Source organism: Camelus ferus, chromosome 10 (genome assembly GCF_009834535.1).
Source record: "Camelus ferus isolate YT-003-E chromosome 10, BCGSAC_Cfer_1.0, whole genome shotgun sequence".
Classification (NCBI taxonomy): Eukaryota; Metazoa; Chordata; class Mammalia; order Artiodactyla; family Camelidae; genus Camelus; species Camelus ferus.
This window is the reverse complement of record NC_045705.1, coordinates 61,228,430-61,256,352: the sequence shown is the minus strand read 5'-3', so window position 1 is coordinate 61,256,352 and position 27,923 is coordinate 61,228,430. Positions and strand designations below refer to the sequence as shown.

Genomic DNA, 27,923 nt, shown 5'->3' with positions numbered 1-27,923 from the left:
CTAGGCTCCCCCAAATCCCAGGAATTCACCTGCAAAACTGTAGAGCTGGCAGTGGGGCAAGTGAAAGAAGTGAGGGGCTTGGCGACTGCTGACAATGAGACTCAGGCCCGTCCTGCCTCCCTCTGGGCCCCAGTGCCCATCCATCCCCTGAGGCTCTGCTCCCTGAGCACCTCCAGCCCTGACTCTCCAAGGGTTCATGGTCAGCAGAGGGTTAATGTCCAAGTGCCCTGCACAGGCTTCTTGTACAAGTCTCCAGTAATAAAACCTGCCCTGTGGGGCCAGGGGCTGGGGTAGGGAAGAGATAAGGATTATTCCCAAGCCAAAGTCATAGCACACAGGTTCCTGGGGGCCCCCAAGTGCCCAGGTGGAGATCAGGGAGCCTCTCTTGGGCCACAGACACACCCTAGGAGATGTGGGGAGTCCACCTCCTTCAGGAAGCTCCCAGGTCTGCTAGCACAGGCCTCTCCCTTAGCAGGCCACGGAGACCAAGACACACATCCTGGACACATACACCTTCCCACTGTCACAGAAGTACCCACCCCTTTGTGCCAAAGGGAAGGCTGGGAACAGACAGGGGTAGGGACTTGCCAAAGATCACCTGTAAAGACCTGGATCCAGACCCCTCAGCTGCCAGACCAGGGCTCCAGCCTCCGTTCAGCATCAGCCCTGCCGCCTGCTCCCTGCAAGACCCAGGGATGCCTGGCCTATGGGACCACCCACTGAGGGCTTGCTAGGTGTCCTCTGAGGGCTCTGCCCCACTTAGGGTGTCGGGGGCTGACTTACAGCTCTGGGGTGCTGTCCCTCAGGCTCCTGGGGGCAGGCCAGCTGGAGCAGGCAAGCCCAGGGCAGACAGTCAGGGACAGAGTGTCCTCTGGGCCCATGGCTGTGAGTGGCCGTGGTAATCTGAGGAAATCCTGGGTGTGTGGGGCTGTGCCCAGGGTAACCCAAGCCATGAAGTGACCAGAGGTTGCCATGGTTAGGGACAGCTATGGTTTCTGGGTGAGACAATGGCCTGGCTGCTTCTTCAAAGGCCTGCTCTAATCCCAACTCAGCCACCCAGTCACAGAAGCAGAGGGTCAGTAAGTCAAGGAAACCCTCTTGAACCCTGCAATTCTGGAGCAAAGCTTCCCAGACCAGCACACCCAGAATCTTAGGCCCACAGGCCATCCAAGCCGGGGAACTTCTGGTTACCTGACCACAAACCTCTGAGCAAGAGGGGCTTTGTCAGGGCTAAGGGGCTCTCCGAGAAAGCCTCCAAGCAGTTGATGTATGTCAAGGGACCGAGCACAGCCCCCTCTTGGGAGCCCGAAGCCGCAAGGGACCCAGAGTGGGGAGGCTGGCGGAGGGTCTCCCTGGCAGCTGAGGGGCCACAATTCCAGGGCTTTTGAGGGGATGGACCCCTGGCCTGAGAGCTCCTTGCTGTGCTTCCTCAGGGACAACCCTCAGGCTCCCTCAGACTCTCCCAGCCCCTTCTCCCTCACTCTCCTCACAATTCTGACGACCTTGGTGACACTGTGCTGCTCACTTCACCTGGCACGGTCCTGCCTCGGGTCTTCTGTTCATGCAGTGCCCCCTCCTGAACGCCCTCTCCACCGGCCAACCTCCCCCACCGGCGGCAGCCCCACCACTCTCCCGACCTGGCGGTGAGGCCTCAGTCGTGTAGACCCCGCTGAACCAGCTCCACACTTGTCTCAGGCACCTATCACTCCACATGAACTTGAGGGAAAAAACCTCCCCTTTCCCCCACCACCAACCACACAAGCCCACAGCCCAAGAGAGAGGGCAAGGGCTGGCTACCTGGTCCCCGGAATCCAACTGCAGGGGCTGGACCCCGGGCTGCCCGGGAGCACAGGGCAAGGAGGCGAGTGGGAGGGGCCGGTAGCCGGCGGGGCTGCGGGTGGGCGGGGCGGCACTCACGTAGATGAGGTGGTCTCGGTATCGGATGAGCAGGTTGCGTAGGATGCCCGCCTCATTGAGGTCCCCCAAGCGGATCATGTCCTCCACGCCATGGACCGACGTGGGGTGCATGGGCTTGATGTGCGTGGCGTTCTGGGGGGAGATCCAGTGTTCCTGTGAGAAGACACAGTGGCTAACGTCAGCTCTCCCCTGGGGCCCAGGCTGCACACTGCTGGGGAAGGGTCCGGGAGGGACAGGAACCCCGGGTCTCTGTGACCCTGGTAAGAGCCTTGTCCTCTCCTGTGGCTGAACACTACCTGTTCTAATAGGTTTGAGTCTCTGAGGATGGTACTGCCCACCCCTACCCTCCAAGGACAGCTCCTCCTCCTCTTAGGGGACTCTCTCTGCAGACCCAAGAGGTGGGCATGGCAGGGATTTTGGCCCTACCTATGGTTGTCATAAAGGGGATTAGTCCATCTAGTCACTTTACGTGATAGAGTGAAAAGTGTCATCATCAGAGTTAGACAGACTTGGCTTCAAATCCAGGTTCCAGTAACCAAGTGCACAAAAAGTTATTCAGACAGTGCAATATATCCTGCTGCAGGGAAATACCAGGGTGGCAGATGGTTGCACATCTGGGCAATAGCACTGGTTCGTTCAACAAGCTTGCAAAGCCCTGGTTTCCTCTGGCCCCTGGAAGTCTCTCCTCCCTAGGTGGCCTCCAGCACGCTCTACTCACAGTCCCAGCCTCTCAGGAAAGTGAGAATCTCTCCTGTGCTCTGGGGTGTGGCTACAGCCTGAGTCAAGCCTCCAACACCCTCTGGGGCCCCCTCCCCTTTCCCAATGCCAGAACCCTGGGAGCCTCAGGAACAGGCAGGAAACTGACTGGTTCCCCAGGCTGGGCTCCCACATTGCCGGGGTCTCCCACTGAGAGGCAGTGGTCACACTGGGTTGCCACTATCTGAATGCAGTTCTGTCCCTGAACACCCCACCCCCTCAATTTGCCCCAAGTCTGGAGGCCAGGTTCCATGCCCACTATACCCCTGGTCCACAGAGCTTCATACAGGGACCAGGCACAAATGACGTGGCAGACTGGCTGATGAGACAGACGGCTTGCTGGTGACTACTGGGAACCAGGTTTGAATTAAAAGCAGAGGTCTAGTCATGGACTAGGACTCCAGAAGTCCCCTATCCAGCCCCCTCACTTTACTTGAGTAAACAGGCTCAGAGGACTAAGGCCCTCAGAGGGATCGGGAACAGGGCCAGCCACTGCCCACGGTTCCAGTTTCCCTGGCATTTCGAGGCACTCCTGGGCCAGGGCATTTCATTCCAGGTCAGGCCCTCACACAGCCCTGACATGAACGGGCTGGGTGATGAAATTAAAGAATCTGCCTGGACTTTCCAATCCCAGGTGGAACATTCCTCTCTCCCAGGCATCCTTCTTGATAAAAGCTGATCCAGTTGGAAAATTTCCTCTGCCTGGTCCCTACTCTCAATTGGTCCTAGGCCCTGGCATGGGCGAGAGTGAGAGGCCACCTGGGCAGGCCATCTGCCTTCCCCACTCGACCCCAATCTCTGGTCCCATAATTCTTCCCCACGACACTTCAGCATAGGGCTAAGAGGTGGCTCAGCCACTGCAAGACCCACATCCCTGTGCCCGTCACTTTGCTTCCCTGAACCTCTACGACCTCATCTATGAAATGGAAATGAGAATAACAGTCCCATTTTCTTGGGGATGTTGGGAGGGTTAATTGATTCAATAATGGCCAACCTTTGTTTTACTCCTGCCAGATCTAAAAAGCCCTGGTACCTGGTAATTGTTCCACCAGTGCTGGGTATTATCACTCTTATGCTTTCTAGTTTTTGTTGCAAAAAAGATGTAAGTTCTCATTTGTTCCTCACAAGATGGCATTGCGGAATTACCAACCCCATTTTACAATGAGGAGTCACATTCAAGAGGTAAAGTGGTGTGCTCAGTTAAACAGCAGAGCTGCACCTCTCCCCACCCCTTCCCTGCATGGAAGGTCACTCAGCTGAGGTCTGCACCCCTCAGGTCAATGTCCACAGAAACTTACGGCACAGACCAAAGTATAACCAGGGCAGGAACTGAGGCCTGGCCCTGAAGGCATGCCGGTGAGAGAGAGAGAGAAAGAGAGAGAGAACATGGCCAATTCCAGGACCTGGGGACACATTTAGGAAAAAGCGGACATGGTGCTGAGCTTGGAGAGGCAGGGACCACGAGCCCTGTGGAAGAAGGGAAGAATGGGTGCATCCAGCAATGAGAATGGCTTGGACAAAGACAGAGCATTAGGATTCCAGTGGAGACTGAAACCATAATCTTTCATTCATTTATTCAGCAAGTCCATGGAGAAACTTCTCTAGGGAGACCCTTTGGTGTGCTGTAGGGAACCAGACCTGGCTCACCTGGTCCCTGCTCTCAAGTTGAGGGAATCTGTAGGAAGACAGAGTGGTCAAAGATGATGGCCTGGAGAGCTGAGGTGTGGAGGGAGTGGGAGTGGAGAAGCCTGGTGAAAGAGGACAGAAGCCCCCAGGGACCAGTGCCGCTGAAGTAAACCCAGCCCCACTAACCTGCTCTCAGACAGCCAGCTATGTCCCTCCCCACCTGTAGCCCCCATTCTCAGGGACTTGGTGGGGACGAGTGGGAGGGGACCTCTGGGATCCAGTGACATAGTTACAGGACACCATCTGACATGCAACACAACCCAGGTGAAACTCAAGCCTGCAGGCAGAGTCCCTGGGCCCCACCCTGGGGACTCCAGGCTGGTTCATGGGCCTGTTTGTGCTGCCCCTCTTCTGCGGCTGCAACCTCACAGGGGCTTCCTGGAGGGCCCTAGAACTGGAGCCTCCAGAATGACATTGCTGCCACTCTGGTTCTAAAGCCCAGGGGGCAAAAGTGTGGTTGACAGAACCTGAGCCCCAGAGCTGCCACTGAGATGTTGGGAGAGGAAATGCATGTGCAGAGGCCAGAGGCCCTGGATCCTGATCCCAGCACCATCACGCACTAGCTGTGAGTCCTGGGGGTCCCTCTCTAGGCTCCAGTTTCCCACTGGGGTAACAGTGGCTGTCCTCCCTGCCTCTCACAGACACTGAAGGACTCAGAGATGGAACTTGGCTCAAAGGGCTTTGCAAACCCCAGGGGAGGTGTCCCTGGGGGCTGCAGGGATAATGGAAGAAGCTCAGCCTCCTCCATGTCCAGTACTAGGTCCCCAGGGTCCTGAGCCTCCAACAGAGCCTTCTGCTCCAAGTTCATTGCACCCTCTTTCATCTCCATCAAACTAGGAGGCTAAGACAGAGACTCAGTCCTGTCTCTTTGCCCCCAGTGCTGGTCATAGCGCCGGCCACAGCACAACCCAAATTATGGTGGAACTGAATCTCCCTGGATCCCTTATGGCCCCACTAAGCTGCAGCCCTGTTCTCTGCACCACATCTACAACTGCCCCGCCCCCACCACATACACATGTGCGACACATGCGCACACTTGTCCCGAGTTCCCAAGCTTCCCCCTCTGGGCTCTCATTTGGGCCACCCATCTTCTCTAAAGCAAGACCTGACTTCAGACCTTTCCTTCCCTCCCCAAGGTTCTACTCTCACTACCTATCAAGCTTACAATTCTTATGTCCCCTTCCTTCAGGGCCACAGAGATAAAGGGTTAATCTGTTAGACTGGGCATTTTCAGACTAACTCTCACTTTACTGAAGAATTCTCTACGTGTGACCTCACATATAGGTCAATAACCCTATGAGATAGTTATTATTATCCCCAATCGACAGAAGGGGAAACTGAGGTTCAGAAGGGAAAGAGATTTGGCCAAGGCTGCATAGCCAGTAAGTGGGCAGGATGGAATTTGAATTCAGTCTGTCTGACCCTGAAGCACCCCTGTGCCTGAGGAGCTCCCAGCCTGGGCCCCCACGTCCCCCTCCATACACACCCACATGCCCACACAGACACACATCTCTAATACTAAACAGAATGGACTGAAGTGCTTGTGGAAATAGAACAGGGAGCCTGGGGCAGAAGGGGAGGTTCTGTCTTACCAGGGTCATGGGGAAAACTCCATGGAAGAAGGGGGTTCTGAGAAGCAGAAGTAGGGGCCTGGGCACTGCCTCTATCCTCTTGAGACAGGTCAGTGCCTGGCCCTGCCTCAGGTCACCTGTCTGCCCGTGTCCTCCCCAAGGCATGGGGGCAGGAGTGGAGGAGGGGTGGGGGACTACTCACATTGTCTTCATCGTCCACCACCTGGATCTGCCCAGAGTCGCAGAGCTTCACCACCGCTCCGATGGGCACATCAAACTCCTGCCCAGATCTCAGGTCCATCCAGACATAGTCCCCCTGTGGATGAGAGAGAGTCCCAGACCAGGTGAGGAGGGACAGGGATCGGGCATTCCTTCCAGGCAGTCCTGTGCCTGTCCCACCACCACAGAGGCTCTTATGCCAACCACAGAAGACGGAAGAAAAGGGAACTCACTTGTGGAAGCCATGGTGCCACGCCCTGGGCTGGGCACTTATGCAGTGTCATCAATCCCTCCTCTATGGCAGCCACTACTGTCCCCAATTCACAAATAAGTAAGCGGAGGCCCAGAGATCAAGAGCCGAGACCACGCAATTGGGCAACTTCAAATGCAGGCCTGTCCAAGCCCAGCTCTCCCCAAGGCTCTACACCGCACACTCATACAGCAAACCCACTGAGGTTTAGGCAGAAACACTGGGGGCACCCAAACCACTTCCTGCTTGTCCTAAAGAAGCAAGTCCCGAGGCTGACTCATCACTGTTTCAGCCTCCTGTTCCCCTCGGAACCAACCATTTTCAGCCACAGTGGCCATCGTGGGCCTCCATGTCATGGGAGGTTAGCCAATGTCAGAAACAGTCTAGCTTCAAACCCAAGGTTTCTCCCAGAAGAAGTAAGAAAAACTGGAGCACCTTGGGAACAGAGGAGAACTCACATGTTTGCTGAGCACCTACTGTGTGCCCAGGCTGCACGGCTGCTTCCATTTAATCCTCAGGACTGCTTTAGTCCCAGGTCCAAGCTGTGCTTCCTGCCACACTCATCACCCTCTCGAAGTCCAGCCCATGGACCATCTGACCTACCCCTGCTCTGGCTGTTCAGCTCCACCTGCCCCCCATCCCACCCCACCTTTCCACTGAGTGGACCCCCACCCCATCTGTCCAGACCCAGAGCAAATAGCAACTCTTCTCTGGACCCTCCCCACTGCCCCACCTTCCTCCTCCTCCTCCCCAACCCCTGAAGAGTTCATTCATTCATTCAGTACATGTTTTTGGGGAGCCCACCATGGGCCGGGTTCATTCTAGACTCTGGGACTAGAGCAGTGAGGAGACGGGAAAGCAGAGTGTCTACTAAGGGCAGGCCCAGATTGGAGTGAGATGAGGGAGGGCCTTGAAGGATGTGGGCAGCACCAGGTCACACAGCGCCCTGCAAGCCAGGGGCAGAAGGACTTGCTTTGAAGTATGACTAGAAGCCACGGGAAGGTTTTAAACAGAAGAATGGCATGATGGATTTACATTTTTAGAACTTCACTCCAGCTGCTGTGTAGAGAAGGCAGGCATTTCTCAGGGCTCGGGGACCCAGGCTTGCCCCTTACAGCCAGCACCACGCTGGGTCACCACCCTCTGCAGTCCATCCTCCATGTGCCTGCAGCCCTTTGTGGGTGGGTCTTGGTCTGAGTCTTCCATCTGTGATTCCCCAGAACAAGCACAGAGAAACAGTTTTTCTCTCAGTGAGAGAGTGTGAGCATACATGTGAGAGAGTGTGTAGGTGAGCATGTGTGTGAGTGTGTAAGAGGGAGTATGTGACAGAGTGCGTGTGAGAGAGACTGCCTGATTGCTGGGGGCCAGCCCTGGCACGCAGTGGTACCAGGACGCTGCTCTCTGCTAACTCGAGACCCCCGCAGCAGGCCAGGTAGGTGCTTCCCTGTAATTAACTATCTCCTTGAACCTTATGACCACGTTGCTTAGGCAGGGGGTTCTAGCTCTACTTCATCTCCCACAAGAAACATGCCCAAGGCCACACAGGCGTTTTGTGGTAGAGCCAGGAACGAAGCTCAAACTCCAAATCCAGTGCTCTCTCCTGACATCCCCTGGGCCCAGCCCTGAACCGAGCTCTGTGAGCAGAACAGGAAGCACTGATAGGGTCCCTGGCCGTGGACGGTTCACAGGCCCAAAAGGCAAGCTGAAAGCTTCAACTGAGGGCAGCACAGCAAACAGAAGTGACTAGAACACTGGGAGCTGATGACTCTCACCAGGAGGGCAGTGACTTAATTTTCTTTGCTCTCAGTCAGAACCTGAGAAAAGAGGCTAAAGTGATAGCTTCAGGGAGGAGTCTAGAGCCTGAGAACTTCTGAGGGGGACAGTTCCCATGGTCCCCAGGAAAGTCCTTGGGGCATCAGAAGGCAGCTGGGTTGTAAGAGTCCTCATTTTACAGATGAGTAAACTGAGGTCCAAAGAGAGAAAGGAACTTGGCCACAGTCCCTCATCAAATTGGTAACTGATGAGACTGTGAGCATCTGCAAGGCAGAGCCTGGACCAAGAACAGGGAGGGTTAAGAGTCCCTGGCTGGGTGAGGGAAGGAGAGGAGCAAGGAAGATGTAAAAGAACATGACACTTTTTTGAGGGGCAGGAAGAGGGAAGAGAGGAAAGGGACACTGGGCCAGGTCTGACCCTACCAGCTCTTCCCATCCCCATGGCCAGATTCCAGGCAGCCCATGACTGCATCTGGCCCCATTCCTAACACCCTACTGTGAGGGGCACCCCACTAGGGACCTCACCTGGAATCAAAAATCCCATTTGTGATGGGACACCTGCCTCAAGATGGCTGTGTAACCTGGGGCAAGTTCCAGCCCAGTTCTACAACTAATGCTGTGTGATTTTGGGTAAGTTTTTCAGTCTCTCTGGACCTTGGGGTTCACCAGCCTTAAAATGCAAGGGACTCAGTGCTTGTGAAGATGAGAGAGGAGTACAAACGGAAGACATCCTTGGTGTCCATCCGCCTTCCCTCCCAGGCATGAGCCCAGTATCAGAGCAGTGTTAACTCCCCACAGGGCCTTAGCCTTTTATGCCTCTTTCCTCCTCTGGGGCAGGGCCTGGGGCTCAGCCCCTGTTTATGGAATGAAAAGGAGTCTGTTTCAGGACGTTTCCCCCCCTCACTTATCCTGATAATCACTCTGGGACACTGGTTATTAGCCCCATTTTCACAGGTGGGAAAGATGGTTCAACTGATTTGCCAGGGGCACCTGTGAGCAAGGAAGTGTCCAGTTGCTAACCTTCCCTGGTAGAGGGGCCCGCGCGCCCCTGTCCTTCTGCTATCGGGTCAGCCAGTGCACAAACTTCTACAGAGCCCCTCACTCACTGCTTTCCTAGACGCTGGCCGGCCCACCTCCTATTTTCCAGATGCAAACCTTCCCGCCCCACCCAGGGGCAGGTGGGGTGAGGGGGCCAAGTTTACGCTGGGAGTTTGGGACCAGAGCAACCCCGAGGGGCCCGGGTCTGCGTGCATCTTGGGGCTTTGTAACCCTGTGGCTCCCAAGGCTCCCAACAGGCCGGGCGACGTAGGCCCTGGGCGGGGCCCCCCTCCCGCTCCCCCTCCCAGCCAGGGCCTCACCGGCAGGACCGCATAGGTCTTCAGGGCCTGGTTCAGGCTGCGCACCAGCGCCCACTTGCCGGGCTGCTTGGCGCACGCCTCGGCAGGGTCGGCGGGGTCGGCGGGGTCGGCGGCGTGGGCAGGGGGCTCCATGACGCGGAGGGCCTGGCGGCGGCTACAGAGACGGCACGGCTCGGCCTCCCTAATTCACCTAATCCCGTGCGCGCCGCCCGCCAGGGAACCCTAAACCCGGCCATCTGCCGCGGGCCCATGGCAACGGCGGCTTAGGTGACGCCCGCGGGCGGGATCGGGGAGGGGGCGCCAACCCGTCCCTCTACCATCCTGGCCCCGACACCCCAACATCGTTGGGGATTCCAGACCGGCTTCACCGGGACTGCAGAGGCGGCACCTGGGAACGAGCTGCGGGCCTCAGCATAAACCAGGCACCTGGAACTTCACCTTGACTGCAGTTTTAGAGAAAATCAGTATGTTTTCTACTGAAAGAAACATGGGATGTTATGGAGTAAAATGCAATAAACTTCGTGAATTTTTAAGACTAAAGAGAAGATGCGCCAAAGATCTTTCTAGCCCACTGGCTGCCTCTGGGGAGTGAGGGCAGATAAAAATCTTGAGGTGGGGGGGTCTTTGGGGAGAGAGCACCCTGAGAGTCTGTCTCTGGTCTGAGGCCAGCCAACTGGTGATCTCCACCCCAAAAAGGAGGCACTGAGGCCTGGGGAAGGGCATCCCTGGTTCCCCAGCACAGGGAGCCACCCTTAATGGCTCAGAGCTCACCCTGCAGTGGGCTCCTGTGTCCTGGCAGCCACACAGGCCTGGGCACAGGCTCGGGTCTGTGCTGGGCCAAGAGCCACAGTGGCCACCGTACCATCCAGAAGGTGTGGAACGCCCAGGCCCTGTGACCTCCTACTCCCACCTTCTTCCCAATCTCTACTTATCTGTGTCTTCCTCCCCTCTTGTCTTCTGTTCTCTCTTTAAGGCCTCATTTTTGGCTGTGAGCAGTGTCTGGAGTCCTGGGGGCCCAACTGCTTCCAGAACAAACAAGCAAACCACAGGAGGGAGCAGGGGGAGTGGCAAGGAAGGAGATGGTGATGCCTCACACAGAGCTCTGAGCTGCCCCACTGGACCAGGCCACCTTCTACCCCATCCCATCCCAGCCTCGAGGACCCAACGCTCTGCCACCCAGCACACAGCTGACAATGATTCTCACCCACTTCCTGTGCCCTCTCAGGGACTGTGCCCTCAGAAGGGGTCCTTCCCCCAGTCAAGCCCAGAACAAGCACACATCCCCCTGCCCACCTACGCATGCGAGTCCACGGAAGCCAGGAATGAGACCCTTAGACAGAGGGAAGTGTTGGTGGTGAGCTTCCAGGGATTCCAGGGACCCCAGTCATCCTTCCATCTGTCCATTTAACCGACATTCACAGGCTCAGACTCAAGCTTAGGGGACACTGTCCTCAGAGCTTCCAGCCTGGGGGGTGGATAGACTCAGATGCAGACAAGGATGGCATCACCAGACAAGGGACAGAGTCACCTTAGAGAGAGAGGCTAGCATGGCTGCTAAGAGGTTGGACTCTGGAGCCAACACTGGTTCAATACTGGCAAGGCCATTCACATGCTGTGTGACCCTGGGCAAGTTCCTTAACCTCCATGTGCCTCTGTTTCTTTATCTGTCAGATGGCAGGATGACGGTACTTCATGAGGTGCTTGTGAGGTTAATGTGCATAACTCATTCAGACAGGTGCCTGTTAGAGCAAATGTGGTATGAGTGTTGGCTGTTAGTAACCGAGCAAGTCATGTGAAGGATGACACCCGGGCGTTGTGATTTTTCAGGCAGACATGACGGGAAAGGGTGTTCCAGGAAAGGGAACAGCAAAGCACAGAAAAGCAGAGGTAAGAAGGAAGAGATGTAAAACAGGTCTTGTGGATGGAGAGAGGCCCCTCAAAAGAGACTCAGTAAAGCACTGAGAGACTGAACCTGCCTGACCCAGACCCACTGCTCAATCCCCTGCATCCAGGCCACCCCTGAGCTGAAGCCTGGGAATAGGCCCCTTTCCCTGCAGGTGGCTGCACAGCAGTTCTGGGAGGCAGGTCTCATGCCCCCAAGACCCACCCTGGCGTCACACCAGATCCTCTTCCTGAACCAGGTCTCACTGCTCCTCCAGCCTAGTCTCCTCCTGCCCGGCCTCACAGGATAAGGCCTCCCACCTTGGCTTATGCTGAGTCCTCTGCCAGGAATGCTCCACCCCACCATCCTCTTCCCTGCCCACACGCAACCACCAAGGCTCCACCTAGCCATGTGCCCCCCGGTCCCCACACCTTACTACCTTCTCTGTACTTCCGTCATGCCTCACACAGACTCATAGTGCTGCTCCCACCCCCACCATACCACCATCTGGCTCAATTCTGGCCACCCACTGTACAAACAGGGAGACAGGTTCAGAGGTGGCAAAAGGACTTACCCTAGGATACACAGCAAGTTGGGACAAAAAGCTTTCAGGAAATAACTACGCCAACTGTCATCAGCAAGTGATGTCAGCAAATATGGCAGAGTAGAGAACTCCAAGAACCCATTTTCTTACAGAAATACCAAAAACATACAGCAAAACTGTCAGAAGCAGCTATACTAGAACTCAAGAAAATATGCAAAGGTTTACAGTAACCATCTGAAAATATAATGAAGAGAAAAGTGACTGAAACCCAGCAGGAGGGCTTTGTGCTGCTTTAACCTACCCATCCTCCCCCACCTCCCACCTTGAGGATGGCAGCCAGTATCCCTGGTGTGATTATTGGGTCAGAGGGGGCAGAACAGACCTTGTTATTAAAGAATTGTAGTTGTTTTAATCTGTCTGGGATCTCCCTGAAGAGATAATGCAAAGGGCTTGTCTTTATTCCCTAACTAGGGACCTCCCCAGGGTGGAGAAGACGCTATGGAGGGCATTGGTCAAAGACATCCAAAGGCATGTTGCCACCTGGGGAAAAATAATGATCAATTGGAACAAACAACAGACACTCCAAAAAGCCCGAAGGAAAGGCAGAGGAATGAGATGCTTCGGGGGAAAGGGGCTTTAAAAAACTCCTGCATGTACTGGGGAATCTGGAGATCATGTACATGCCCAGGGTTGGATGACTGTTCAGAAGAAGCTTGAGAAGACTCTAAGCTCTCACTTCTGACTGATCTCCGCCCTATGCAGACAGGATGTGGAGGCTAAGGCAGGGTTTTAAACGGCCTGACTGAGCACTGAAGTCATGCCCCAACACACACATACAGCCCAGCTGCAAAGATTGAGGGGTTTTTTTGTTTGTTTTGATTGTTGGTTCCAGGTGTGTTAGAGACTTCAGTGACCACACACAACAAAGAATGCAGTCTTCCCAAAAATAGTTTAGACAAGTCACTAAACAAAACTTCAGTTCACAGCAAGCAGCAACGACAAACCCTGGGGAGGGGGAGAATCTGACTTCCAGAGTTGTCACTTTATAATAATTAAAATATCTAGGGATGAATTAGGAGTTTGAGATTAACAGATACACACTGCCATATATAAAACAGAGAAACAACAGGGACCAACTGCATAGCACAGGAAACTATATTCAATATCTTGTAATAATCTTTAGTGGAAAAGAATATGAAAAAGAATATATATACACATATATATATAAAGTTATATGTTTATATATAACTGAATCACTTTGCTGTTCACCTGAAACTAACACTACATTGTAAATCAACTGTACTTCAATTAAAAGCAGTCTAGTTTTCAACAAAATAATTACGAGACTTGCAAAGAAACAAGAAAGCGTGGTCCATTCACAGGAAGAAAAAAATTAATGAAAATTTTCCCTGAGGAAGCCCAGACTATTGGACTTAATAGACAAAGGCTTTAATCAACTGTTTTAAATATGCTCAAAGAACTGAAGGAAACCAGAATAACATTTCACCAAGTAGAAAATATGAATAAAGAGACGGGAATCATAAAAGGGACCAAATAGAAATTATGGAGTTGAAAAGTATAAAATTGATATGAAAAATTTCCTAGAGGGGTCAACAGCAGATTTGAACAGGCAGAAAAAAAGAATCAGCAAACCTGAAGACAGATTAATTGAGATTATCCAGTTTGAGGAGCAGAAAGGAAAAAAAGAAAAAGAAAAATGAGCAGAGCCTGTGAAACCTATGGGACACCATCGAATGGGCCAACATATGCATAGTGCAAATCCCAAAAGAAGAGGCAAGAGAGGGACAGAAAGAATATCTGAAGAAATAATGACCCAAAATGTGCCCATCTTGATAAAAGATATGAATCTTCACAACCAAAAAACTCAATAAATTCCAGGTAGGAAAAACTCAAAAAGATCCTCACTGTGGGGAGGGTATAGCTCAAGTGGTAGAGCTGCATGCTTAGCACGCCAAGGTCCTGGGTTCAATCCCCAGTATCATCTCTAAAAATAAGTAAATAGGCCTAATTACCCCCCCAACAACAATAACAAAGATCTTCACTGAGAAACATTATAATCAAACTATCAAAAGACAAAGACAAAGACTGAAGTGATTCGTCATACACAAAAGATCTTCAACATTATTAATTGATGATTTCTCATCAGAAACCACTGAGGCCAGAAGGCAGTAGAATGTTATAATATTTAAAGTGCTGAAAGGAAAAAACAAACAAAAAAACACATGTCAAACAAGCATTCTATATGTGGCAAAAACATCCTTCAAAAGTGGACGAGAAACTAAGACATTCCCAGATAAACAAAAACTGATGGAGTTTGCAAGCTAGTAGACCTGCTTTACAGGAAATGCCAAAAGTAATCCTTCAGGCTGAAATTAAAGGGCACTGGACAGTAACTCAAAGCCACACAAAGAAATAAAGAACCTTAGTAAGGTAAACACATAGGTAAATATAAAAGGCAGTAGTATTGTTATTTTGGGTTTGTAGCTCCTCTTTTTTTCCCATGTGATTTAAAAGACAAATGCATAAAACAACAATTACAAATCTATGTTAATGGGCACACAGTGTATAAAGATATAATTTCTCACATTATAATACTATAAAGGGAGAGGGATGGAGTTCTATAAAAGCAGAATTTTTACAAGGTATTGAAGTTAGTTGATATTAACTCCCACTAGATTGTTATAAATGTAAGATGTTAATTGTAAACCCCAGGGTAACCACTAAGAAAAAAAGATATATGTGTATATTTGGAAATGAGAAGGGAATCAAAATAGTACACTGGGAAAAAAATCAATTAAACACAAAAGAAGGCAGTCATAGAGGAATTAAGGGAAAAAAGATATGACATATAGAAAAAAATAGCAAAATGGCAGAAGTCTTTAAATGGAAATGATTAAACTCTCCAATTAAAAGGTAGAGGTTGCAGAATAGGTTAAAAACATAACACATGATCCAATTATATGCTATTTATAAGAGACTCATTTTAGACCCAAAGACACAAATAGGTTGAAAGTGAAAAGACAAAAATATATTCCACGCAAACAGTAACCAAAAAAGAGCTGGGGTGGCTACACTATATCAGACAAAATGGACTTTAAGTCAAAAATCGTTACAACAGACAAAGAAGAACGTTATGTTTTCATTAAAGAGTTAATCCAACTGTTACCAACAGTCCACAAATTTATCTTCAAACTTCGCTCTGATCCATGAATTTGGGCAAAGTACATCCAGTCCCTACTCTGGCCTCACCACAGAGCCAGGAATCATATCTTACTGAAGCACAGCCGCCTTGCCTGAGGTCCTTAAAGAAGTGGGTCACGTGCACCACAGATCTCTGGGTTCTCACAAACACCAGCTAGCCTGGCAACCTGGGGCAAGTCCCTCCTCCTGAGACCGCAGTCCCCCATCTGTATGCGCTGGGCCACCATAAGGCCTCAGAGCCTTCCCTGACACCACCAACCAACCCCTGGGGGTACCGCAGGCAGGGCAGAAGCCTCCCCCACCCCCAGACTCCCTCCCACTCTGCTCCACCCCCCGGATGCCTGCTATCACAGTTCCACTTGTGGGCATCCTTACTGTGTTTCAGAGCTGCCTCCCCCTTTTGTCTTTTCCTAGAGGACAAGCAGCACTCAGTCTGTCTCTGAATCCTTTGTGCCCAGCCTGGTACAGAGAAGGGGCCGAGTGCCACTTTGCTGGGTGAGAACATGGCTGGAGGAGGTGGCTTCTGGACACTAGGAACCTTCAGGCACTCCCACCCCACCCCTAAAGCCACTAACACGATGAGTCTCACCAGTCTACCACAGGGTCCCTAAGAAAGAGCCCGTGTTTTGCAAATGCCACCCAGCAGAAGTCTGACCTCTCCTCCCCTGAGCCCTGTGCCTGCTCCATGCCCTGCACAGCAGCCCCCTAACAAGGTCTCCTCTCCCTGTGTGCTGCCCACCTCACCAGCATGGTTCCCTATCCTGCCTGGACCTGCCCTAGCTCATGTCTACCTGACTTCACTTTCTTCACTTGCAGTATGGACACAAAGATCCCTACCTCATAGCCCTATGACAATAAAATGAGATAAGGTATAGAGAGTGCCTGGCACATGGTAGAACCAATGTGGATGCTATGTTTGAAGAATTAAAACCCTCAACAAATGAATAAAAATTTTTCATGAGTGAAGAGATTTGGATTCTTAGCCCATCTTTATGAAGGCATTTCCTGTGCCTCATACTCCATGGGGGCTCAAAAGGCTGGGATGGATGAATGGAGGGAAGGAAGGAGGGGTGGGTGAGTATCCATCACTGGTATGTCCCACATTGGGACACTGTACACATGGGGAAAGAATCATCATATTCTTTGAGGTCTCCTCAAAGAACTTATTCCAAATAAACATTTATCCCAAATAAAGTGAGAGAGAAAAGAATGGGAGATTCTCCTACTCAGGAACACGACTGATGATTTTAGTAGTAGTTGTCCTCATGGCAATTAATCTTTACTAAGCTGTGTCTAGCATTGGGCTGAGTTTTACATGTGTTATGACATTTTACTCTCAAACGTCCCTTTGATAGGTATCATTGATCGCCCCAGCCCCTCGGATCAAATGAGGGTGTAATCACAATCATTCATTTAGCACAGAGCCCCATCTCTGAGCAGGGCTGAGGGGGCAGTGGGGAGCAGGACGAAGCCATCCACCATTTCCAGGCTCACCAGGAGGCCCCAGGTCGACAGGGGAAGAAGGTGGAGTGTGACCAGAGTCTCATGTGGGCAGAGCAGGGAAGTCAGCCAGGGAAAGGGGGGTAAGGCGCTAGGGCAGACAGTGTTTCAGGACAAGGAAGGAGAGGCAAGAGGTGGGGGGTGGGAAACAGACCCGGGAGGCAGGCGAAAGCAGCAGCACTTTGAGCATCTGATGCCTTCGTGGCATCTGATCTTTACAACCACCTGGGAAAGGAGGGGTTTTATCCTCATTTTACAGGTGAGGAATCTGAGGCTCAGGAGGGCTGAAGAACGCACCCAAAGTCTGCCCACTCATCGACAGCTCACACTCACACACAAACACACAGCTGCAGGACAGGGCTGCCCAGTAGCCCCTGACGGTCCTGGAGGACAGGAAGGCACTGACCAAGCCTCCGCAGCACACACCTCCACCACCAGCCCTGGGGCCTGGTGCCAGGCCGACCTGGCTCAGGGCCCACATTCCTGGCTCTGGAGACCAGGAGATCAGAGCCTCGGGCGGATCACGGGGAAGGGCTGAGGGTCAGGGGCCATGTGGTCCTGCAAAGGAAGAGGGGGGTGCAGGCGAAGGATTCAGGAGGGGGCAACACCTCTGCTTCTTCACCATACTATCTAGGGGGCTTCAGCTCTGGCCATGTCATCCCATACACGCTGCCCCCAGGCAGGCTCAAGGCCTTTTCTGGCCTGGCTTCAGTAGACTTGCCAACTTCCTCTTCCCTTTCCCCATTTGGGCCCTTGCACACGCTGTTCCACTACCTGGAATAACTGGGGATTCAGAGATGTATGTAAATAAATAATTTCTAACCAGTAAGATGAGAGCAGGGAGAAAGGGAGGCCCCAGCAGACAAGTCAGAGGAAACAGTTCTAGACCAGGCCTGAGAGAGTCAGGGAAAGTTTCACATCCGAGTTTTGAAGAATAGATAGTTTTCCAGAAGAAAAGTCTGGGGAGGGTGTCCTACAGTTAAGCATATGGATGAAAGAATATGAGATGGGACAGGACGAGCCACCCAACAGGGTTATTCCTGGCATAGAAAGATGAAGGCCACTGGGGTGCGGGGAGCACTCACCTGCTGAAGAATCACCATTGTCCTTTATCAATTGCTCCTGCTGCCCACCTGGCCAGACACGGTTCTGCAGGGGGAGAGAGCATGTCAAGCCTCTGAGCAGGCCAGCCCTGGAGGCATCGAGCCTGGCCGGAGTCACCTGGGCTCTTCCCAAAGCCCCAGTTCCCCCTCCCTCTGGGGAACCCTCCCTGGCTTCCCTCCCTCTGGCCACAGCCCAGCCTGTGTGACCTGAGCCTCTGCTGCTGTCACCAGCTCCACTGCCCAGAGCAGCTGAGCTCTTTTCTCATCACTGTTGTTCGGAGATTCCCAAAGTAGAAAGTCTAGACAGACCCTTCCCTGGACCTGTGGGCAAAGGGGTCCAGAGAGGGACCAAGACTCGCCCAAGGTCATACAGCAGGGCAGGGCAAATTCAGAACTAGGATTTGGTGCCTGGCCACTGGGCTCAGGGCTGCCCCAGGAGTGTGGGTGAAAGGGGCAGCCTGGCCCAAGAGGAGGATCAGACTAAACAGGACCTGCTCATGGCACGCCTTGCCTAAAACCCTTCCAAACCCTTCCCTGCCGCCCCGCCTTCAGGATGGGGGCTCTAATCCCCCCAGTCTTGCATTTAAGGCCAAGCTCTGTGTGTCTCCATCTTACCTCTCTCTGCTTTCTTCCTGTCCCAGTCTTGTCCTCGGGCCCTACAAGCCTCAGCACTCACTATTCCTGAAATGGGCCAGCCTTTTTCACACCTCTTGGCCTTTGCACACACTGGCCCCTCTGCCTGGAATGCTGGCTAATAAATTCCCACCTATGCTTCATGGCTCAGTTCAGATGGTACCTCCTCCAGGAAGCCTTCCCTGATCATCCCCAGGCTGCCAAGAGCCCTGATGTTTCCCTCTATCCAACCTTGACTATATGGATTTGTTGTCTGGTCGGGATCTGTCCCCACCTCTGCCCACAATGTAGGGGAGTAGACACAGGGAAGGGTTAGGGCTCAGCCATCACCTCACACAGCACAGGGCCAGGCCCAGAGATGGCTCAGGAAGGACTTGGAGGACTGAGTATGCTGATCAGAGGCAGCCCCAACCCACAGGCCCTGGCATGAGGCCCCTCTGGGCCCCTACCTGCCTCCCAGGATGAGCATCAATTTTTCACAAGGTCCATTCAAGGCGCTGGGGCATTTGATCCTCTGCCCATGACACTGCCTGACACCTGAGCCCTGACCTCTGCCCTGGAGCTCCGGGATACAGCAGGCACACAGTCCTTTCTGAGACCTGCACCCAGGCTGGGTGCCTGGTTGGGAATGGAATTTGACAAGGGCCAGCAGGCAGCTGCCATGGGGAGCTATATCTGGAGAGGATGCCCGGCTTTGGTGCTGGCCTCCTGTACAGTGTGAGCCACAAGAGCCAGGAGCAGAACCAGGGTCTTCAGGGCTTTGGGGTGTGGAAACGGGTGGCAGGGGCACAGAAATTAAGGGCCACCTGTAAGGAAAATGCTACAAGATAGACATTTTTTATTCTAAAAATGAAAACTAATCCACGTTCAAGTTAATTGCTTTTCAAATGGACAACAGGGATCACAGTACTCTATCCACATTTCTACACCTATGCCTGATTTTACCTTGTTCCTCCAACAACCTCAGCCAGTGAGGCTTCAAAGTGCAATTTCACAGATGGTAAATTTGAGGCCCAGAGGAAGGAAGTGACTTATCCAAGGAGAGTGTCTGAGAGAGGCCTAAGGAGATAAAGAGACAAGGACAGAGTACTCTCTCTGCTACCCACAGCATGTCCACCCCTCTGCCCCAGCCCTGGTCAGAGACAGCAGGGGGCCCAGACAGGAGCAAGTGGCTGCGGGGGCAGTCACTCCAGGGTGGCCCAAGCCCTTGACTCCCCTGAAGTCCAGCAAACCCTTTTCCCAGTGCCCAGGACAGTAGGCAGCCCATCCTTACCTGGGTCCCAGATGTCCACTCTCAGCTGCCCACCAGCCTGGCCACAGCTGCTGCCTGCATGGAGGGCTCGGGAAGCTAGGGTGGCGGGTCTCAGACAATCTGCAGACACAGGTCTCCTCTTCCTGTCTTGCTCCGTGGCTTGCTCTGGGGGTCTCTCTGGGTCTTTTAGTTTGTTACTGTGTAACTCTCTCAGGCACTCCTTTCCTGCCTAGGGCAGATATCTGGCCGGCACTGCTGCCCTCTCCTCCCCACTCCAGTGCCTTCCCCCAGGAGGCGGAGTCAGAGGGCCCTCCAAGGTCTGGGTGTCGTGACATCAGCGTGGGAGGCGGGCTGTGCTGCCCAGGGCTCTGTGCAGAGCACTGGCCGCCCAGCAGGGAGGCAAGGTCACGGGGGTCTTTCTCAGCAGTGCTGCTGCCCAGTGTGAGATCCGGGTCTGGGGCCGCCCATCCCTCAGCCGCCTCCTGCCATTTTAGTAACACCTCCTATTCTCACAGCACCTGAGCAGGAAACCTCCTGATCCTGATTTGGTCACTGATTTGCTGAATCTCGGCCCCTGCCTGCCCTCTGCCAAGCCTGTTTCCATCTCAAAATGGCTGTTTGAGGCTCTGAGAGCAAAGGACCAGGCAAGGCAGGGCAGCAAGTAGCAAGCCCTGCATTCTGGCCCTTTCTCCCCATCCCTGAACATATTACACCCTTGCCCCAGGCCCCTTCCCGAAGGCTCCCCTCAGATGTGTCCCCGCGGAGTTCATCACTTTACCACTGCCCCCAGCTTGTTCTGGGCGGGGTTCGGGGGTGGGGGTTGCACAGCAGGGTTGAGGGGATGGGGAATGCATGTTATCTCTAAACATCCAAGAAACTCAAACCAGCTGATTGGGAACAACCCTGCATGTACCAGAGACACAGGAAAATTGAAGTGGAAAACGCGATTTTCAAGTAGAGGAGGAGGGTAAACAAGGACGAGTAAACAAAATATTTGTTATTCGCGTCATAGAAGACAGTGACATTGAGGACTCCCTGCTGAGACCTGGCCCTTGCACGTCACAGCCCATTGCCTGCAGCGAACCTGGCAGCTGCCCCAGCCCTGTGGGCCTCTCCAGGGCCACTCTGGCCGGGGCGGAGGGAAATGCTCTTTTAGAGTCTCCAAAACTGGGATGTGCCTACAGGGAAGGGGCCACCTGGCTGCCACCCAAAGGATGGGGGTTGACCAGTGGGGACCCACAGCCCAACTGCGCCACCTCCTGGCCACAGGCGCAGCTGTCCAATGGCGCCCCCTCGAGAGCAAGGCTGAACATAACATCCAGCCTCTGCCTGGAGCCGAGGGTGAGAAATGACAGTGCTGGGACTCAGCCTCTACAGGGGCTGGTGTGCCCTCTGACCGGAGTCCTGACCCTTGAACACCCTTGGGTGCTGGAGTCTGCTTGGCCAGGTGCCCATGGCAGGAGTTTCTCCTGAACACTGTCCCCACTCCTGGATTCACTGCAGGACACTTTGTACCGACCACCCCTCCAGTCATCTCCTGCTGAGCCTCCCAGACTGGGCAGGCAAGTAGTGTTAACCTTCCACAGATGGGAAAACTGAGACCTGGAGAGGAACGTGCTGACCCAGGCAGAACGCAGGTCTGAGCAGGTGGGATGGGCAGGGAGTGGCAGGGGATGGTGTGCAGTTATCTCCAGATGCTGAAATGTACTCAGCACCCGCCAGGGGCCAGGCGCTATGCTGAGGTCCTCTCTCAGTCTTATGGGGAAATCTAAAGCATTGGTCTTAATTCACTTATTTTTCCCTTATTCCTCACCTCCAACCCAGTCACCAAGTTGTTTACTTTACTTCCAAAATCATCCCATTTCTCCGCACCACACACCCTGGCTTCCTGGCTCAAGCTGCCCGCATCTCCCCCTCAACAGCCTCCACTCTGATTCCCTTACATCCACTCATGCCCTCACAAGCCCATCTCCTTTTTGGGCCGCCCTTCACGCAGCTGCCCTGCTCCAAACCATCATGGGACCAGAGGAAAGGAAATGTAGAGAAAGGGATTAGGGCGAGGACTTCCTCACCCAGCATTCAGGAAACACCCGGTAACTCCCACACAGCCTTACCACCAGCTCTCTGCGTGCTGTTTGTCAGGATCAGGGTATTTCTATTTGTCTTCCCCATTGGCTTGTAGGCTGCCCTAGAGCAGGCCTGGTGGCTGCTTCACCACACCCCCAGTGCCTGGGACGGCGCTTCACCTGGGCACAGGGCCAGGTGAAGGGACAACTGAATGATCCCAATGATGTCAGGACACAGTCCCACCAGGCTGGCAGCAGCGGAGTCCAGCCTCAGCAGTAATTCCCTCACATGGCTTTCTGACCAGAGGACAGTCACCCAGGCCTGGGAAACATTCCCTTCATTGTCCCCCAGCCCCCCAGGGACAGAGAGACACAGGAAGGCCTTGCTAGAATTGTGGTAACATTTATTCTGAGAACAGGTCTCCATTCCCCTGACCCTGTGCTCAGCCCTAGGGGCAATAAAGCCCAGGCCAGGGTGGTATGGACTGGGGGGGTCCCATCCATCTGCAAATAGGGACTCGAGTCCCCTGTGGGCTAAAGGGTGCACCGGGCCAACAGAGCAACTTCCCCGACCCATCCTTTAGTCCCATTCTCACCTGCCCAGTCCCCAGGGCCTCCTGGAGACCAGGATCTCCACACAGCCAGGAACCAGCCTGGCCCACCCAGAAGCTCAGGAAGCAAGGGCAGAGCGGCCAAACCAATTCTGTTTGAGAAGATGGCGGGGGGTGGGGGTGTGCAGTACCCAGCCCCCCAGCTGAAGCCCACACAGGCCTGCCAGTTGGTTCTGGTAGCCCAGGCGGCCGTGGCTAAGCAAAGACTGACATGTCTGCCCCAGAGTTCCCAGGCTGGCTCACCCAGCCCTTGCCATTCCACCTGACTCGGGAGTTGAAGACACTGAGAAGTGGTGATTACGTGATCGTGTATAGTGTGTACGCATACAGACAGACATAGAGAAAGGGTACTGTTTTGCCCTTATTCAGCACTTGCTAGGAAGAGTGCTGACAAACAAGAATCGTTGGCCCCACTTGGCAGAAGGGGGAAATCGAGGCACAGGAGGTTTAAGCGACTTGCTCCTGGTCACGTGCAAAGTCCCGGCCCTAGGCTCAGGTTCTCAAGGGGAAATCCCAGCTTCTGGAGGAGGAATCCTCTTGTTCTCCGTGTCATTCAGTTCCTGGCCCCTCCTGTGACCCAGGGCCAGGACACAGGAGCAGAGCCAGCCAGAGTGAGGCGGCAAAGTCAAGAATCCAGCACAGCCAGCCAGGACGCTGCCCCCAACAGCTGATCTAGAGCCAAAAAGTCAGGTTCCCTGAAGGAATTCCCAGCAAGGCCACAGGAATTCCCGATCTTGAACCAACTGGACTTTTTCATTTACGTCACCTGGTCTGGCACCCTGGAAGGGCACAGAAGAGACCCAAATCTGGTCACAGCACCAACGCTGTCCAAGAACACAGTCGGTGCCAGCAAAACATTCCAGTACACAACCCACTCTTCACCCACCTCCAGACCTCCTCTGAGAAGGTATGACCTTGCCCACGTCCCTCCCCAAGCAGAATCAAAATAAAATCAGAGGATCACAGCAACTGGAGTTTAAGAAGAAAAAAGGGTTCAGGCTTTCAGTTTCCTTTAAAAACCCCTGGTTAAAATTGAGAGTTAAAACAGAAAGAATATAAAACGTTGAGGACTAAAAGGAGCATTTTGGTCCAGACAGCAAGAGGGATGTAGCCTCCTTGGCTGCGTTTTGAGGGGAATGTTGGGGGAGAGGCCTCTGGTCAGGCAATGGATTTACCCATCTCTTGCCAAGTCCAATGTGTGACCTGCCTCTGGCAGGCCTGAGACCACCACCCAAGAGTCCCTTCTCCCAGGAAAAGCCCAGGTCTTGCAGCAGAGGGGTCCCTGGGAGTTATGTGCCTCCCCTCAGGTCCCCACCCTGCCCTGCACCGGCCTGGCCCACTACACCAGACGCACTCCTTCCCCCATCAGGGCAGTGGAGGCAGGCCGCCATCCTTCCTCACCACCACTGCCACCAACTCTCCAGGGACCCTAAACCAGAGGATGGGAATGAAATTAGAACCTGGGCAGAGAAGGCGGCTGCAGCTCCTCTGGGCGTCTGCCTCTGAGAGGACCTGAGGGCAAAGGCGAGGCCCAGGACAGACGCCAGGTCTCCCAGAGCTGCAGGGAGGGGCCCAGCTCCATCTGGAGTCTCGCGAGCATCGTTTACTCATTTGGCAAATCTCCTCTGAATAAATAAATGACGGGACTAGAGAACAGACGGATGTTACCTGCACATTTCCCAAATTCCAGCCTGAGCAGGATCCTAAGAGCCGAGTCCTGTCAAGGTGGCTAGAAAACCAGATGGAAGTGACAGAGAAAGCAAGTCTGGGGCAGTGGGGCAGGCCTGGGACATGAGGGGCAAGAGTGGGCCTTGTGGGTGTGGCAGTTTGTGTGTAAACAAGTGACATCTTCTTGGCACTCCGATGGCAGATAGCAGGGCCTTGAGAAAATGTTTTCAACAGATAGAGTCCCTTAGCCGTGGTGGCAGCTGGGGTAGGCAGGGTTATTTTCAACCTTAGGCAAGAAGACTCCTCCATGAGAAGGGAATGCTTTGGGGTCCTCAGGACACCAAAGAGGGGCAGAGACCTCCCAAGGTCGCACAGCAAGTCAGTGGAAAAGCTGGGAAAAGGACCCCAGTGTCTGGGCTCCCAGGCTAGTCCCTGACCTGGTTGGGGATGTGCAAATGGTGGTGAGAACTGCGGGCAGGGAGAGGGGCAGGTATCAGACGGCCGTGAGGGAGGCACTGCTGAGGATGCGAACAGCCACGGTGCCCGGCAGGTCGCTGGGCTGCTGGCTGCTGCGGTCTCGGAGGTGGAGGGTGTGCAGGGCCTGGAGGTCATCTGGGTCGGCCTTCAGGTGCACCTGGCCCAGGAATTCATCCTTCAGGACTCGGTGGTTCCAGATCTGGGGGGAGACCGAGGATCGTTGGGGGCCACCTCTAAGCCCAGGAGTACAGGTGTGTGGGGGTGCTGGCAGTGGTGGCAGGGCTGAATCCCCTTCCTGCTGCACAAGCCAGGTGGAGAAAGAGGAGCCCTGCATCACCTCTGCCTCACCATGGACGCTGGGCAAGGCTGTGCCCCTTCCAGAGCCTCAGGCTTCCTCCCATCTGTCAAAGATCCCTTCCCCATCTACAGTTAAGTCTGTCATTACTGGCTCTGCTGTTGACCTTGGGTGACCTTGCATGCAATACACCCCCTGTCCCAGTTTCCCCATCTTTAATTTAACATGAGGGTTAGCTCAGTGGCCCCTAAGGGTCCCTGTAGCCCCAAACATCACTGGGTCTGTGATTTGATCCACTGGGACCCAGTGTTAGGAAAGCTTGGAAACCCTATGGTTGTTCCCCCAGGGCACCCGAACGTTTGTTTACAGATGGCTTCTCACCCGGAGAGATGCTGGCCTGGGCCCAGGGGACTGAGGGCTTCCTGCTAATGAGCTCAGAATTGTGGCCACCCTGGCCTGAGAGGGGAAGAAAGCCTACGGCCAGGCCCCTGGCTTTCTGACCCCCTGCTCTCTGGCAACAGCTACCCCCACCGGCCACCACGACAGTACAACTTTTCCAGGCAGCCCCACCTACAAGGGAATTGAAGGATCAACTCCCAAGGTTTTGGAGCAGGGTTGGCAGAGAGGACCACTGTCCCTGGCCAGGAGACTGACCCTGCTGTGTCCCAGAATCTCACCAGCGAATCCAACTCACCCGCCCCACAGAGGGGACTCCGAAGCGCCAGAAGGGGCAGGCAGGAGAATCCCCAAGGCCACACCACGTCAGGGACAGAGCGGGTCCCCGTCAAAGGCCCCGCCACACTGGGCCCAGCCACTCTGAGGGGAAAAGCATCAGCCCAGGGCCCGGAGGGGCCCCTGGACAGGCGGACTCACCTGCACAACGACGGGCTGGCTGGGCTTCTTACGGTAGAAGACGCCCTTCACGTCGTACTCAGGCGTGGAAGTGCCTTTCTGCACAGCCGAGCGGACTTTGTTCCCTTCACACTTGATGATCACGTAAGAGTTGGCCCCTAGAGAGCCGGAGTGGGCAGTGGGGTGAGGGTGGGGGCGGCGGCAGGGCCCGCATGAGACAGTTATCTGGGAGGTGAGACCCCCCTCTCCAGAGCAGAAGCCTGGGCTCAAGTATTCAGGAGGGAGACCAGAGCCCAACCAGCTTCCTAACTTCCAGAGACCGGGGTGGTGGGGGGCACACTGGTCTCTGGCCTCCAGACCTTTACCCATGCTGTTCCCCCTGCCCCCTTTCTCCCTTGCTTCCCTTCACTAGGCTTCATACCTTAATACCTCCTCAGTCCGGGGAAAGACCCCCCCCAAGAAGCCTTCCCGGAGCCCTCCCTCCCAGCTGCCTGGCCCTGTGTCTGACTGCCACCCACACTGGAAGCCGTCGAGTGCAGGAGGCCTGTTCCTCTTTACGCTTCCAGCTTCAACCCAGGCCTGGGCCGGGAGTGGACATCAGGATAGGTCTGTTCATTCAGTGAGGGAGAGCCTGAGAGCTCTGGGGGTTGTGTCTGTGGCTGGGGAGTAAGTGGAGGCCTGAGGGCTTTCTTGAGGCAAGCTCACCTGTCGCGGAGTCCTTGAGACCAGCGGCTCCCAGGACATGCACCTGGGTCACCTGCTGGGGGTAGCCGCACAGGGAGCTCCAGCAGGAGCGGGGAGGCTCATCCAGGCACAGCTCCCTGGTGCAGGGCAGAGGAGAAGAGGGGGGAAGTGATGGAGAGGAGCCAGGAAGGTGGAAGGTGAGGGGATTCAAGATGGGTGGGGCGGGGGAGGAGCAATGTTCGTTCCAGACATCTCATCTTGGGCAAATCAACCCCCATGAGTTCCTGCTGCTCCATCCCTAACCAAGGCTGTCCACTCCCCGCCAAGAGAAAAGCAGTTTACTGCTGTGTGCCAAGCCCCCTGCTGGGAATGTTACAGATGTTATTTCTAACCCTCACAAAGCCCTTGGAGTTGGTGACTATCATTATGCCCATTTCACAGATTAGGAAGCATAAAGCTCACCAGGGTAAGGGGCTTGTCCACACAGCCAGAGAGCCAGGGAGCACAGACTGGTAGGACCGAGGTCCTCTGATTCCACAAGCTGCCTCCCCAGTCTAGGATGTGGGCAGGGAGCACCAAATCTGGGCGGGAAGGGCAATGTGGGACCCACAGGTCTACACCACAGCAGGGACGGGGTGGTTTCAGCAGTCTGCCTAGCCCAACTCCACCACTGGTTACCTGACCTCAGAAAACACCCCCAACCTCGGTCCCCAATTCTGATCTGTAAAATGGAGGAGTCAGGCCTCCTACTCAGGGTTCAGGGAGAGCAAATGAGATGAGTGAAAGCTTCTCCATAAACTGTGAAGTGCTCTGCACATGTAAGCAGCTATTCCTGCATGTGGTGGAGAGAGGCTAGGATAGGGAGCAGAGGAGGAGAGAGGAGGGAGATGGGCGCTGGTGTCAGCCCAGGAGGCTGGAGGCCCAGGCTCCATGCCTCGCGCGGACACTGAGTATCTCTGGGCTGCAGACTGTAGGTCAGCCTGGTGTGGTCCCGGACCCTGCAACCCTGGCCCCCAGCCAGCCCCCACGCACCGACAGTTGGAGGGCACGTCAGTGAAGACTCTGAGCAGGAACTCGCCAGTGTGACCTGGCTCGAAGGTGGTGGGGATGATGACGTAGCGGCCCTCGGGCTGCTCCGTACGCAGGAAGACACTGCGGGAGTTGATGTAGATGGAACTGGCAGCTCGGTGCTGTAGGCTGTGCATGCGGTACTGGCGATTCTCCTCCACCTACCAGGGCGGAGGCATGGGTCACACAGAGCCCCGACTCCACCCCACACCCCACTCCACATCTCCCCCTCGCCACACACAACAGGCAAATCTACAGAGACAGAAGTAGAGGAGGGTCTGCCCAGGGCTGGTGGGGAGAGAGGGGGATGTGATCCAGTGGTGATGGCTAAAGGGTGTGGGGCTCTTTTTAGGATGATGATGTCCTGAAATTGTGGTGATGGCTGTGCAACTCTACAAAAACACTTTAAATGAATGAATCATATGTTGTGTGAATTCTCTCTCATAAAGCTGGTAGGAGGCAGGTGGCAATGGGAATCCCCCTGGTAACAATGTCCAGGGAGTTTCTGACATCACAACAGAGCTAAATATCACTCTC

The 27,923-nt window shown here is 54.2% G+C and overlaps 2 protein-coding genes across 5 annotated transcripts in view; both read right to left on the bottom strand.

The window, feature by feature from the left end:
• MYO7A (myosin VIIA) overlaps positions 1-21,978 on the bottom strand; it is an 86,213-nt gene extending 64,235 nt beyond the window's left edge. Inside the window, 5 exon segments of the mRNA XM_032489482.1 lie at positions 1,918-2,070; positions 6,133-6,246; positions 17,763-17,826; positions 19,359-19,472; positions 19,687-21,978. Coding sequence (XP_032345373.1) covers positions 1,918-2,070; positions 6,133-6,246; positions 17,763-17,780 — 285 coding nt within the window. The 5' untranslated portion in view covers positions 17,781-17,826; positions 19,359-19,472; positions 19,687-21,978.
• Positions 21,979-22,118: 140 nt separating this feature from the next.
• The window catches only part of CAPN5 (calpain 5), a 59,501-nt gene continuing 53,696 nt past the window's right edge, over positions 22,119-27,923 (bottom strand). For all 4 annotated transcript variants that reach the window (XM_014563430.2, XM_006189649.3, XM_032489483.1 and 1 more), the window contains exons 10-13: positions 27,351-27,547; positions 26,340-26,455; positions 25,656-25,792; positions 22,119-24,686 (exon numbers count right to left, since the gene is read on the bottom strand). In XM_014563430.2, the coding sequence (XP_014418916.1) occupies positions 24,504-24,686; positions 25,656-25,792; positions 26,340-26,455; positions 27,351-27,547 (633 nt within the window). In that variant the 3' untranslated portion in view covers positions 22,119-24,503. The remainder of the gene's footprint in view (positions 24,687-25,655; positions 25,793-26,339; positions 26,456-27,350; positions 27,548-27,923) is intronic.